Genomic DNA, 14,808 nt, shown 5'->3' on the forward strand with positions numbered 1-14,808 from the left:
GTATATATAATTTATGAAATTTTGCATATGCTCAGTGCAGGAGGTACTAGACACCTATTGCCTTGAGCATTGCTACTGTATACATTTCCTGCTGAGTTTTCATTTCCCTTTTAGCCAAATCAAATAACTGTAATTATCGATAGACCCATCTGTAATATGCATTATCCTGTCTCTCTGCAGCTGCCTGCCGGGCTATGTGGGCACACGCTGTGAGCATGCTGATCTACTAGCAGTTGTGGCAGAAAATCAGAAAAAACAAACAATCACAGCACTTGTGGTGGTATCGGTGGTAGCAACAGCAGTCCTTGTTTTGGCCTGTGTTTTAATACAGTAAGTATAACATTTTAAAAGAGGTTGTGCACAGACCACCTTACTGACTGGGTAGCTGGGATAAATGTAAAGGTGCACGGTCAAAAAGTTCAGATCATTTGAAAATGGGCAGCGTGTGGTTATAAGCGAGCATGAAACCTTGTGACCTATTTAAAGACATGGTGCTTTAAAGGTTCCTAAAAGTACCATGACCAGTTCGGTATTTAGTAGTGATCATGGTGCAAGCACTTTGTATATGCAATGTTTCTGTAAGATATGCTACAAATACAGAGATATTTAATCTCCCTCCTGTAGGTGTAACTTCACTTCAGGCAACATCGTAAGCTGCTTTGAAGGAAATTTAGTTGTGACTGCAAAAAGAATCGAGATGCATATCTTTGAAGCATGTCTTTTTTTTAGAAGCATTTAATATAGATAAATCAATATTTCTAGCGTTTATTTCTATAGACTGTGTTTATACTTTTTACATAATTTATTTTGCTTTGTAGTGGCCTAAGTTGCAAACAAATACAGAAAGTATGTACTCTATAAGTGCCCCAACATTTCCTGCCTTTCCTGGGTTATAGTACCCGCTTCCTGGTGGCACAGCCTGGAATCCTATGCAGGAGACCTATTTAAAATCTCTTGTATTGATTGGGATACATTTCAAGCATCCCTAAATGCATGATCATTTAACTCATTTTCTAGCTTTAAAATAACATTGTCTGATCCAGGTAAATACCCTGATATGTTTGCATATGCAAAATTGAAATGAGTGTTGCAAAATAACTAAATCCCACAGTTCTTTGCGTCATTGCTTTATGTTGTGTCTCCCAGCTGCTGCAGGTTTAGAAAACAGTGTGAGTGGTGTCGAGCACTGTTCTGCAGACATGAAAAACCAGGATTTCTTAAAGGAGGAGCATCCTGCTGCAAAACAGAGACTGGTAAGAAAATCTATATATCCGCTCTGGTGCATCCCATACTGAAGTGGACCTATTATGTGTGTGTTTATATTTAACAATTCAGTATATATAGTGAATACTGTGCGCGCATAGAAGGGGCAGGACATACCTTTTGCCATCAGCATGATACAAAAGAGCAGGCATTCCGGTAAAACATACATTTTGCAATGAGGCAAAGACAGGACACTATAACAAACAATGCATTGGAAGACAGTATTCAGGACCCACATCAGAGTATAAAACATTAATTGTGGAGCAGTAGTAAGCAATGACAGTAAAGCCCGTATATTGCGTTTTATGAATGAGTTGCATCAGCTCTTCAATATAAAAACAAATGGATTATCTCCTGTAATTTCTTTTCCTGAAATAAACGTGAATCGTGACATTTTTACACTGACTTTTCCATAAGTATTTCTTTATACAACCTGGCTGCCACATGTACTTGATACAAAGTATGCTTAAGCACAGTGTTCTTTTAGATGAAGTTTGGAAGTTAGGAGCATTAGAGGGTGAAAAGGGCACTTTAAACTAAAAGCTGTGGCTGCATGCCAAATGTACTTAAAAAAACCCAAAAAACTAGAAGCAGTAAACACTGAACAGAAACGTTGAAAGGTTACAGTATCCAAAAGCAGGAGGGAACGTTAAACGGCCAAGAGGAAAATAACGCTGTCATTGTGAGGCTGAAGGAATGGGGGACTTGGACAAAGATACTCTGTGTCTTGTGGTTCTAGGTAAGGCTGCTTAAATGTTCCTCTTATGGTTCTGATAGACTACACTTCCCATGATCCTCTGACAAATATATGCTCACATTGTTAAAAATAGTATACAAAATGTATTATTGCACTAGACTTGTCCTTTTGGTTTCTGACAAATTGTGAATTCTGCAACTCTGAAATCTCACATGGAAATCTTAAAAAAAAAAAAACTAACAAAACTGGTAATGAATGAGCCGTTTCGTTTGTTTCATAAATCAGAACTCTGTCCTTCAGCACTATGAGGGTTAAGTGATGCTTGCTTAAATGTTAAAAATAAATAAATCATAATGCCTATATGGGTCGATATGACCCCTATATTAGTGTAAGTGAGGTACAATACCTCCCTTAAAACCCCAGCCACCCTGCCACAGGTAGGGGCTGACCACTAAACAGTGAGCAGCCAACGAGTGCCCACTGCTATTAAAAACAAGCAACTAGACACTGAGAAAGGCCCATGCCATGATGATTGGGTCTGTAAAATATCAGGGGAGCTTACAATTAAGTAATAACCTATAGCAAGTGGTTGGGAGTTTTATAGAAAAACATGTGCCAGGGTACACCAGACACTATAAGCAGTTAAATGTGATTTAGCAGCTATTATGCCCATACTGTCCATTTAAGAGCAATTTTTAAGTCTTGGTACACGTTCTACAATTGATTGAAGTTGGCTATGATATTCTAGGCGTTCACATTCTTGTCAGGAGCTCCAAAGTGAGGTTTATTTGATGTTTGGATAAAGATCATCTCCTTTAATTCCTAATCCTGCTTTTCTCTTTGCAGTGGTCTGAAAGAGCACAGCAGGTCAGCATGGCAATTCCCAGCACTTCAGCTGCAGAGCAAATTCTCAGAGCATCATAAGCACAATAGGCCCTATAACTTTCTACTCGGTTCTTTCTCTGAATCTGGGCCACGTTTTCTGAACGGGGGACACACTACTGTCCGTGCAGAAGTGAAAATGTTTTTGAATGTGTCATGCGCAATATGAAGCAGAGGAGAAAAGAGAAGGACTTAACTTCACTGTGGAATGTACAATCTAATGAGATTTCAAAGTCTCTGTAAGGGAATACAGAGTATGTCCAGGATACAAAAGACAACGATAACCAGACAAATCTGTGTCGGGAATATTTTGTTACAGGAGCATTGTCATTGAGTTAGATCTTAAACTTTCACTGCCCCAGAGGTCCACATCACATTGTAAATTGACTTGTTGCAGGACTGGCAAGCAGTGAAGGGGTTAATAAATATATATATGCATATACATATTATTTTTATTTTTGAGACCGAAAAAAATTAAGTGTTGATTGTAATGGACCATTATAATATATACCATGCTGCTAGCATTTCAGTATATATAAATATATACACAGACAGCCTGGTATTCATAGCCAAGGAAATCATTTTCACCATCCGGCCATGACAAGGAGAATTTTTATTTTGCATTTTGATTTGTTTGTTTCTAGCCACAAAATTACCTGTACAGTGCATTAGTGTTAATGTTATTATACTTTACCTAAAGTCCAGTAACAGACAGACTACACAGTAACAATTACAATACTTAATTATAATTTATTTGCCTGCTCCCTACACCACAACCATTTTTTTTTAAAATTGAAAACAAAAAACAAAAAAACAACTGTAGTTTAAAGAGACTGTAATGAGACAGCAATACTTCAATATACATGTTTCGATGTAGAAGTGCACACCTAAACATGTTTAATTTGTAAATATATATATTAAATTTTGGAGCACGGCTTTCCAGACATGCTCTTCAGTTGTCTTGGATCTTGCACCATTTTCCTGGTATGGCAAATGGATCTCTCCAACCCTGACTAATTTAAAAGAATAAAGAATTGAGTGTTTGTGTTTGTGCATGTGTAGTTGAGGTGGGACAGATGGGTATCTTTGACAGACAACATGGCTGTTTTTTAAAACCTCAAAGTATTGAGAGCTAGTTTCACTTTTCTTGTTGCAGGAAGTGCACTTTTATAGCATCAGATATTGTTTCCATTAATTTATTCTTATCTTGCATTTTTTGATTAGTGATCATGTTGTGAAATGGCAAATAACGAGTCGGTATACAGAATTGATATTAAATAGGAAGGGTTTGTCTTTGCCGTCAGCATTCATTACCAACTTTTAACAGTTAAGCCCTATAATATATCTAAATGAAACCAATATATATATATATATATGTAGCTGAACTTTTTATAATGTACTTTTATAGAAAATCCGTCTATACTAAGGCATTGCAGATTTAAATATATTCTATGGCATTATTTAGTGGAAGATGTCCTTACCCAACTCAGAGTTAATCTCTAATGTGAAAATGCAAAGTGATAGTCAAATATAAAACCAACGTAGGAACTGGAAGCATAGCTTGCTTAGAGACTTTTTCCAGATGAGCTATTTGGCCTTAAATTTGAAATTAACTTTGAATTCTCACTTTAGCGAATAACTTTAACTGTGTTTGTACACAAAATAATTCATAATAGAATTGATCAGATTTTACTTTTTGCAGCTGATAATGATTCACACTCAGGGGCGTTGCTCTGTTCAAAATTTAACTGGGGCGGAGTCCCAAGCAAAACTTGACCTCTCTCTAAAAGCTTGCCCCTAACCACTCTCCATCTCCTGCCCTTAAAGGACAACTGCCATCAAAATTTTACTTCTCATTATTTTTTAAACTTATTGCAGTTAATGAAACGTAATTATATTTTTTACTTGCCTGCTGCTGCAGTTTCACATAGAGCGCAATCAGAGTTTCAGGCAGTTCACCTTGTAGTATTCAGGCGAGAACAAAACCAAGGTGGCAGTTCTAGATGTGTGTGGGATATGTAAATTCCATGGATAAACTGCAAAATAACTCCGCATTTCTGCTTAATACAGCAGCAGCAGCTCAGCCAAATCTTTAATCTCTTCAAGCCCTTAACATTGAACTGGACGGAGCCTGTCTACAGTGCAATTGGGAATCAAGTTTGATCAGTTGTTTGGGTCTAGTGAATCTGTAAGGGATTGTGAAAATTGATGGTTCTGGATGATGTGAATGCAAACTGTTCCCTTGTATTTTTACAACCAGATTCCTCCTGGTGTTTTAAGGTTTAGGACACAGTTTTGAATGTTTTTAGTGTAGGTCCCTAAGCTTTGAGCCATGAGAACTTCACTTTGCTTGCAGTATCCGGTATCTATGGAAGTGTAAGAACAGCTGTTGTGTGTGCGGACAACATAAAACTCACTTTGCATTCTTCTGTTTGATTTCCTACCTGAGGGTTTGTTTTCCTTCCTCAAAAGGTGATAAATAAGTATGTATTTCAGTAAAACAGGTTTTGACATGCTTGTGCAATGCCATGTTTAAAAACACCAGTGTGTTTTAGCTAAACAGACCTAGGGTAAACGTCATTTTAGGAACTCTAAAGTAGTGCAGTTGCTATGGAAACCAGTGGAATATTATTTGATTGCTTGGCTTTTAGAACTTTACTCAGAATTGTTGTTTCTAGTTAACTTTCTGTGTGCTCAAATGCTGTGATCCTGGACTCCATCCTACCATTTTTGCATAATGATAACATTTATTACCAGCCCTGTATTGCTAAACCTAGTGCTGAAAACCTCAAGTAAAAATGGAGATTCTGGTAGGGTGTTTAGATGGTCTCATTAAGTGGAAATGGCTGGGAGAGAAGCAGATAAGGAAGTAAACTTACCTTAAGCTGTCTCTCCTCTGTACTGTCATCACTTTGCTGCCATACTTCAGTTCCTGGCAAATTCATCTTTCATGAGCTATCAACACTATTATCCTCACACTCATGTGCCATGACTGTTAGCTATTGAGAAATGGCCTTTTGCCAAACACTGGCTATTACATGATACAAAGTTGAAAATTCTTTTAAATTCCAACACAGCCAAATAGAACTTTTTCATAAATATGCTATTTATAAATTGCCTCCTTAAGCCAAGTGGGATGTAAATCGGGTTCCTATGTTTGCTCGTAGTTTTAGCACAAAAACCTGTAACATCATTTACATATACAAACATGTCCGGAAAAAATATCATTACTTAAAGCAATTCACTGTGTATTTTGTGGGTGACTGCAAGATTAATATTGTTTTCCTGGGAGCATATCATGTCTTATGTAGCACTCCAATGTACCTAAGAAAGCATTCGTTTTTGGATCTCGCCTTGCTTTTTCAGTTTTGCAACACTAGAATTCTATATACTGTATTGCAGAGTATATTATCGTGTTGTGCCCATTATCAAAAATGATTTGTATCTGTGTAAACAAGGCGTAACTGGCCACATTGAAACATACTTTGTTTAGTTGGTTTGGCTTTCAACTTTTGCACACTTGTTCGGAAATTAAATCATGACCAAGAGATTAAAGTGCAGACTGCAGGCGTTTACTTCTATAAACTATGAACTGTGTAGGAGTTACAACTATTTTATATCTAGATCTTCCATTTTGGGGGCAGGTAAAGTAAATGGACAGGTGCTTGTTCAGCTGTTTCGTGGACAGGTGTTTGTTACAATGATAGATTGTGTATGAGAGAGAAAATAGTCCAAAGGTGCTTCTTGGTGTGGAGTTCCATGTGGAACCTAGCCAAATACACTGGTACCTTTCAATGGGGTGATTGTTGTAGTCTAGAACTGATGGGGTTAATGGCAAAGCAATTCTAGGATTGTGTTCATTGCAATGCCACCTTTAAAACAGGCAGTCCAAAAGTAAGATATTGTACCAATGAAAATCTCGTATGTATGTGAAAAGCTATAAACATAGGTCAATGGAAGTAGGCTTTGCTAGTTCAGCATGACTACATCATTCCTTAGAATATAATCAGCAGATGCAAGAAGTCAGGATGACGAAAGTGTTCCATTATTATGCTACTAAGAAAGTATTCTGGCATCGTCTTTCTTGAGGGGCATGTGTAAAGACTGTAATCACACTATCTTTATATTAACGTGCGTGTATGTGCTAGCACAGTGCTTTCAAGACTATGTTGTTGAGCTAAAGCCTTGGAAAGTGAATGCTAACCTGAGCCAAAGATTTTGGAGAATCATGAAAAATGTAGTCTTTAAACATCTGTAGTGCCAAGTTTAGTCTTTGTCGCTCTTGGGGTTTATGCACTAAATGGTGGGCTGAGATAAATTACTACATTTTGGCAAAAACAGATGAGTTGAAAAATGTTATTCTTATTTTATTTTTGCAATACAATTCACCATAATTTATTGTTTAGTGAATAAACCTCAAAGATACCTGTCTGGTTATTAAAAGACGTGTGTATATGTGTATACACACATACATGTACATACGCAATACATGTCCTAAAAAAATGATGCAAACTCGACAGTACTAGTTACTAACAACATAATGTTAAGTGTTTTTATAATATCTTTTTTTTATTTTAGACTCTAACCAATTGGAGACATTTTTAAAAGTGGTTACGTAAATGTATATCTTGCACTGAAAGAAAAGGTAATATTTAAAGTTTTAATTTATTTGTACGGTAAATTAATTGCAATTTTATGTCAATGTGATTGGCTGGATATTTAAAAAGCCTGTAATATTAAATTTTTTTTTTACTCAATTGAATTTTGTATTTATTTGTAAAGAGAATAGAAATGTTCGGCACAGTCTATAGTGTCAGTCACTCTTATACATTTTTACCTCTTTATACAGAAATTATGAAGAAAAGCATAGCATCTAACTTGGCTTAAGCAGATTATTTTGAAACATCTACAGAATATCCGTGTCGATTTGCACGGAAGCTCAGGAGAGAACCTATGAAATGAATAAAACCAACGATTTATATTTCTTAAAATAAAATATCTGTTGTATTAATTAATATTTCACATGCTGAACACCCCAATGCATTCTGAATTATTTAATTTGTTTCCACACCTTAATCCTTAACATAATGAAAAACAATGACAAATCCACAGTTCTTATGTATATCTCAGGGTTGGCTGAATTTGTATCTGCTAGACCGTTGTTGGCAGTGCCTGCAGGTTATGTTGTGGGAGGGTGGCGGGGTATTGAACTGATATCATGGCTAATCAATAATGCAAAGTAGAAGTACATATATCCCACTACAGCATGACTGTGTGACATTGCCTCTGGGAAGTGTCCCACAAAAAAACATAGTAAATCCATAAAAATATCCAATGAACTGGCATGGTTGATGTTTTAGAATATCTCTGCTTACAATATTATCTCTTTTGTTCGTGTCACCCACACTTTCTGAATATACAACACTATGAACACTATGCTTCTAAATTTAAACACTGGACTGCTGGAGAAAAAATTAAGTAAATGAATTCTTGGATTATACATTGGGTATGGTACTGTGTGGCAGTACAGGGTTTAGGTATTTCCGAATTCTGTTGCAGTAGTGTTACTGACAATGTTGGTGTGCCCGAAGGACTAGACCAAGAAGCACTGCTCTGGATCACTGATGGACTGCATTTGGCACTTCAAAATTTGGTGGCTAGATTTATGTAATCTGTAATGAACATCAAGTCAGGCCCCACAATACTTCCACTTTCGGGGTCCTGTCCCACTGTCCCACATTCAAGGACACCAGGGAACTGACCAAGGACAGCACAGCGTGAGCACTACAACCATGCAGGGAGCACTGTAGCAGCATGCCCTGCAAGGTCCTGAAGGCTGGGTACGGACCACGGAGCCTGTTAACAGGTGGGCCCTCCCATCATGGGCATCACTACTGATGTCGGTTGTGTAACTGGTGACGCCCCCTCGGGGCCTTCCAGCCCCATCTAGAGTCTCCCCTCCAGATTGTTGGGAGATATGTCATATAAAATGTAGTATACAAACTAAAAAGAAAATCTCCCATTTCGGCAAACTGGTTAAGCATCTCGGTCTACATCCAGATCTGCACTAGTCTTGTGCATTTGTTTTCTGCAGAATTGCAATTCGTTCGAATTTAGGCCAATCTGCTGGTTGGGCGAAATCCATAGCTATGAAGCATCATATGGACATTTACGCTATTAATCAAACAAACAACTAGCGTGATAGCCAAACATGTTAGTTGTATTTGGTATTCTCAGCTCTGCCCATGGCCCCCCAAAAAAGAGGTGAATGATCGGAAATATATATATATTTTATATATAGTATACAAATATATAAATAAAGATTTTTAATTTTTTTTTGCTTTCACTCTTTTTATCCTCTCATGGTTACTTTTTCTCACTTGATGTGTGAATTAATTGGTGGGAAAATGTACCTATCAAGTACTGCTAATGACATACATAGTTTGAAAAGAGACTTGGGTCCATGAAGTTCATCCTTTCTCACAAATGTTTATTCTGTTGATCCAAAAGAAGGCAAAAAAAACCCAGTCTGAAGCGCCTCCAATTTTGCAACAAATTAGGAAAATATTCCTTCTTGACTCCAAAATAGCAGTCAGATATCTCCTTGGGTCAAGCAGCTGTTACCCCACTAATTAGAAAGTATACCCCTGTATGTTGTTTTTGCAAGTATTTATCCAATTGCATTTTAAACATCTGTATGGACTCTGATAAAATCACCTCTTCAGGCAGAGAATTCTATATCCTTATTGCTCTTACTGTTAAAAAACCTTTTCTTTGCCTTAGATGAAATCTCTTTTCTTCCAGCCTTAATGCGTGACCTCGTGTCCCATGTATAGCCCTGTTTATGAATAGATTTCCAGATAATGGTTTGTACTGGCCCCGAATATTTGTATAATGTTACCATATCCCTTCTGAGGAGCCGTTTTTCCCAACTAAAGAGATTTACATTTTTTAACCTTGCTTCATAACTAAAATGCTCCATTCCTTTTATCAATTTTGTAGCTTGTCTCTGCACTTTTTCTAGTGCCATGATATCCTTCTTTAGAACAGGTGCCCAAAATCGCACAGCATATTCAAGGTGTGGTCTTACCAGCGATTTATAAAGAGGCAAAATTAAATTTTTATGCCGAGAATTTATGCCCCTATTTATAGAGGACAAAACCTTACTGGCCCAAAGCCTTCTTGTGTGTGGTTATCCCTAATTAACTACCATTTAGGGTGTAAGTTGCTTGTGCATTCTTGACCCAGAGTGCATAAGTTAGCATTTCTCTACATTAAATTTCATCTGCCATTTTAGTGCCCAGTCCCCCAATCTATCCAAATCCCTCTGCAGCAAAGCAATATCCTGCTCACATTTTATTACTTTACAAAGTTTTGTGTCATCTGCAAACACTGAAACATGGCTTTCAATGCCTATTTCAAGATCATTTATAAATATGTTAAATAGAAGCAGTCCCAAAACAGAACCCTGAGGGACACCACTTACCTCTTTTGTCCAGCCTGAAAATTTACCATTAATGACAACTTGTTGTACTCTATCCTTAAGCCAATGTTCTACCCAAGAACAAGAGTATTCATCTAGACCAAATTCTTTTAGTTTAAAGACTAAGCTATTGTGAGGAACCGTATCAAATTCCTTGGCAAAATCCAAGTAGATCACATCCACTGCAACACCCTGACCTATACTTCTACTTACTTCTTCATAGAATGCAATAAGGTTAGTTTGACATGACCTATGTTTCATAAAACCATGCTTATCATTGCTAATAACAAAGTTCTTCCCAATGAATTCCTGAATATTATCCCTTAATAGCCCTTTAAATATTTTCCCGCTCACAGGTCTATAATTTCCAGGCAAGGAATTTGAATACAAAAACCGATAACCCAGGTGGAACAAACCACTAAAGGTGTCTCTCAGTGGAGCGCTAGAAGAGGCAGACTTACCCCTATATATAATGGGGAAGTATACAATCGTATGATTCCTATATGGTAGAGAGATATGTACAATAGTGAACTATATCAAGATCCAGTGGTATAGATAGGGAGATAATAGGGACCACACTCACATGGTTAAAAGCCACATTTGGCTAGGCTCAAATCACTCCAGCAAATGTATATTAGGTAATACCAAAACCTTCTTTCCCTATCCAGTCAATAATTTCACCAAAATTGGAAAAAGACAAGAGAGCACCTCCTTGTGTAGTATTGTCAGAAAATGCTACAGTAAATACACATATATTGTGAAATAATTGCTCACCTTGTAAGGAGCCAACTATACTAGGCTCTTGGTGTTAAAATGTATGTGCTATTCAGGAGAGCTAAACCCCACTTGAATTCAGGAAACAGCAAAGGACTAGTGGATATAGGTACACTAAAAAAGCACTTTATTAAAACAATAAACAAACCAAATAAGTAAAATAATTAAAATGTGCAATAATACCAGTCCACCATATAGTCCACTTCCGAGACGCGTTTCACCTATACGGCTTTTTCTATCGGGATACTAGTTTCCTGTACAAATCCGGAATTTAAACCTGAAGATCCTCCTCTGATTGCCTGATGTCAAATTCCAAACGCCAATCGTCTTCTCTGCTGGCCGGGGTGTGTAGTGATCAGCTGAAATCACTGTACTGATTTGAACCCTTTTAAAATATAGGAATGACCATCTGTCTTCCTCTAATCCTCCGGTACAATATCTGAAACAAAAGAAGAAGAAGATTAAATACAGAGGTACACTTATTTCCCCACTTAGCTCCTTAAGTACTCGTGGGTGAATACCGTCAGGCCCTGGAGCTTTATTTACATTAATTTTCTTTAACTGCTGGAGCACCTTGTCTCTAGTCATCCAATCACAAGTTATCTGCAAGTTTTTTTGCAGCAATCATTTGCATCTCTCTTGCCATAGGATCTTTATTAATATATACTTTTTTTTTTTTTTACAGTATAAATTCTTTTATTTAATTTCTTACACACATACATTTAACACTAGGGCTACATAAGTCCAATACTGTTTTAACATAATTAACACATTTAACACATTTACATAATACAAAGTACAAAATACAAAATACAAACACAATACAGTGTTATCTGCCGGGTCAGGCATTGAGAGGAGATATATCCTTAACTCATGGCTCTAATTCTTTCTGAGCTCAGGTATGTCCTAATATGCTTTATAGCCGATTTTCAATTTTGTTAAACCACCTTTGCCATAGGTCTCTTCTTTTGGGAGCATTCAAATATGGGATGCTCAAATCTCTCTCCATCATTTTCTGAAGACGGATTTGGTCCTTAATCATATCCCAGTTGATCGTTTGGTTTGATTTCCAATTCCGTGCTAAGACAATTTTGAATGCGATAAAGCAATGAATAACAAAACATCTGATACTATAGACCATCTTTGGCCAGTGCATGTGTAGCAAGACTATCTCAGGTTTCATTTCTAACTCTATTCCGGCTATCTCTTTTATGAATCTTAGCATTCTCTTTATAGAGCTCTGGATTTTTGAACAACTCCACCAGATATGGGTAAATGAGCCTACTTCTTTATCGCATCTCCAACATTTAGAGGATACCCCTGGGTACATCTGGGACAGCTTACTAGGGACTAGATACCATCTATAAATGACCTTATAGTAAGATTCTAATAGATTTAAGCATTGGACCTGTCGGCGAGTAATATTTATGGCTTTACACCACTCATCCTGATCTAGAGGGCATTTCAGATCATTTTCCCATTTAGTTTTCTGAGGGAAGCTAACCACTTCATTCATGTTTCTTATAGCTTCTATTGCTTTAGCTAGGACTTTTGGTACAGTCTGGTTTGAGAAAATATTTTTTATCATCATAGACGCTTTTCCAAGTTCTTTGCTAAGGTGTTTCTGCAGGAAATATTTAAGTCTCAGGTACGTAAATACTTCTCGCTGGGACAGATGGAATTTCTGTAAAATAATATCAAAAGGCAATATGTTAACTGCACCTAATATCTGCGAGACTTTATATATTCCCTGGGTTCGCCAGCTATCTAGAGAGATGTCTCTCATATTAACTTCTATTATTCTCAAGTTTGCTGTATCCAAAATCGCATGTTTTAGAGACATTTTCATTTTAATTTCCTCCCAGACTGGCACCATTTGAGCCCATATAATATTATTTTTAATATCTATCTCCATTTTCATTAAAGGTTTTGTATTCCATAATATGCCCTCTGAACTTTTTAGACCTAGATCTTCCATTTCCATACAAAACCAACTTTCTTTCTTAGCCGTCACCGTCTGGGACCTGTACATATGTGTAATCACGTTTGCCCAGTATATAACTCTTATATTGGGAAAATTTAATCCACCGTCCTTAGTTTTTAATGATAAGATTTTCCTGTTTATTCTATTTTTCTTACCTTTATTAATAAAGTTCTCTAAATTATTCTGTAATAATGTCAACCAACTATCTGGAACCCTGAGTGGAATCATTTGAAATAAATAGTTCCACTTAGGGATAATATAGGAGTTGATGACATTAATACGACCCCACCAGGTAATCTGCGCATTTCTCCAATCTTTGAGTAGTAAGTTTGCACTTTTTAACAGACTTAAAAAATTTTCTTCCATCATTCTCTCTATATTTTTCGTAATGGTTATTCCTAAGCAGTCGAACTTCTGAGGTGCCCATGTAAATGCATAGAGATTACTAATTTCCTCTCTTGACGTTTTATCCAATTCAATACTCATCACGACTGTTTTTTCATTGTTAAGTTTATAATTTGCTAGTTGGCTATACCGTCTAACTTCTTCCATCAAATGCTTCAGAGATCTAATTGGGTCAGTTATTAATCAGTTATTAATATATACTGAAGAAAAATTGTTGTTTAAAATGTCTGCCTTTTCCTGGTCTTCATTAACTAACAGACCCATCTCTCTTTCCAGTGTACCTAAACTTTCATTTTTGGGGTTGGTTTAGCATTCTTTGGTTATCAATTTCTCATTTTCTATTTTAGCCACTTTAATTGCCTTTTTTGCAATCATTATTGGCTTCCATATATCTTATATAGGATGCCTCTGATTTGTCTGATTTAAATGCTTTAAATGCCCTTTTCTTATTTTTAATCTCTTGTTTTACTTCTCTACTAAGCCACATTGGTTTTAATTTGTTTCTTTTATATTTTTTTACCCAATGGTACATACTGAGAAATGTACCTTTCTAATATTTGTTTGGAGAGTTTCCCTTTATCCTCAGTGCTTTTTTCACTGAGGAGTTTATGCCAGTCAATATGTTGTAGATCTGCCCTAATCTTATTGAAATCGGCTTTTATAAAATTATATGTTTTAATATACCCCACATGCTTTTGCTTTTTTGAGTTTATTTAAAAAAATTACCATATTGTGATCACTATTTCCCAAATGCTCCCCTACTTGAATGTTGGTCAAAAGATCAACATAGTTTGTTATAACGAGATCCAGACAAGCATCCTCTCTAGTTGTTTGGAATAACGTGCTTTAAAACATCAGGTATGATGTTGTATCGATCAGCTAGTGTAAGGGTTACGCCCGCTTCACAGTGACAGACCAAACTCCCCGTTTAACGCACCGCAAACAACCGCAAACAGTCCATTTGCACAACCGCAAACTCCCCATTTGCACAAGGTTGGATACCAAGCTAGCCATGTCCTGTTCTTTGTCCTCACTGATGTCATTGAAGGTCTCCCTTCCTCCACCCAGGAAGCGGGAGATGGAAAAAGATGCTTGGTCGGTCCTCCTATTTCAAATTTGGGGCACTGCGCGTGCAATCTAATGTGCCTCCAGATAGGAGTGGTGTGTTAAGTAGTACTATTCTTATCAGTTTAATACCTGTTACGTCCCCTATCAGGGGACGTGTATATAAGGGATCGATTTTAGGAAGCGGGAGATGGAAAAAGATGCTTGGTCGGTCCTCCTACTTCAAATTTGGGGCACTGCGCGTGCAACTTAATG

General features: G+C 36.9%; 1 protein-coding gene across 2 annotated transcripts in view; it reads left to right on the forward strand.

The window, feature by feature from the left end:
* The window catches only part of TGFA (transforming growth factor alpha), a 52,700-nt gene extending 49,076 nt beyond the window's left edge, over positions 1 to 3,624 (forward strand). For both annotated transcript variants that reach the window (XM_063445584.1, XM_063445585.1), the window contains exons 4-6: positions 181 to 330; positions 1,147 to 1,253; positions 2,807 to 3,624. In XM_063445584.1, the coding sequence (XP_063301654.1) occupies positions 181 to 330; positions 1,147 to 1,253; positions 2,807 to 2,814 (265 nt within the window). In that variant the 3' untranslated portion in view covers positions 2,815 to 3,624. The remainder of the gene's footprint in view (positions 1 to 180; positions 331 to 1,146; positions 1,254 to 2,806) is intronic.
* Positions 3,625 to 14,808: the final 11,184 nt, after the last annotated feature.

Source organism: Pelobates fuscus, chromosome 3 (genome assembly GCF_036172605.1).
Source record: "Pelobates fuscus isolate aPelFus1 chromosome 3, aPelFus1.pri, whole genome shotgun sequence".
In the NCBI taxonomy this organism is placed as follows: domain Eukaryota; kingdom Metazoa; phylum Chordata; class Amphibia; order Anura; family Pelobatidae; genus Pelobates; species Pelobates fuscus.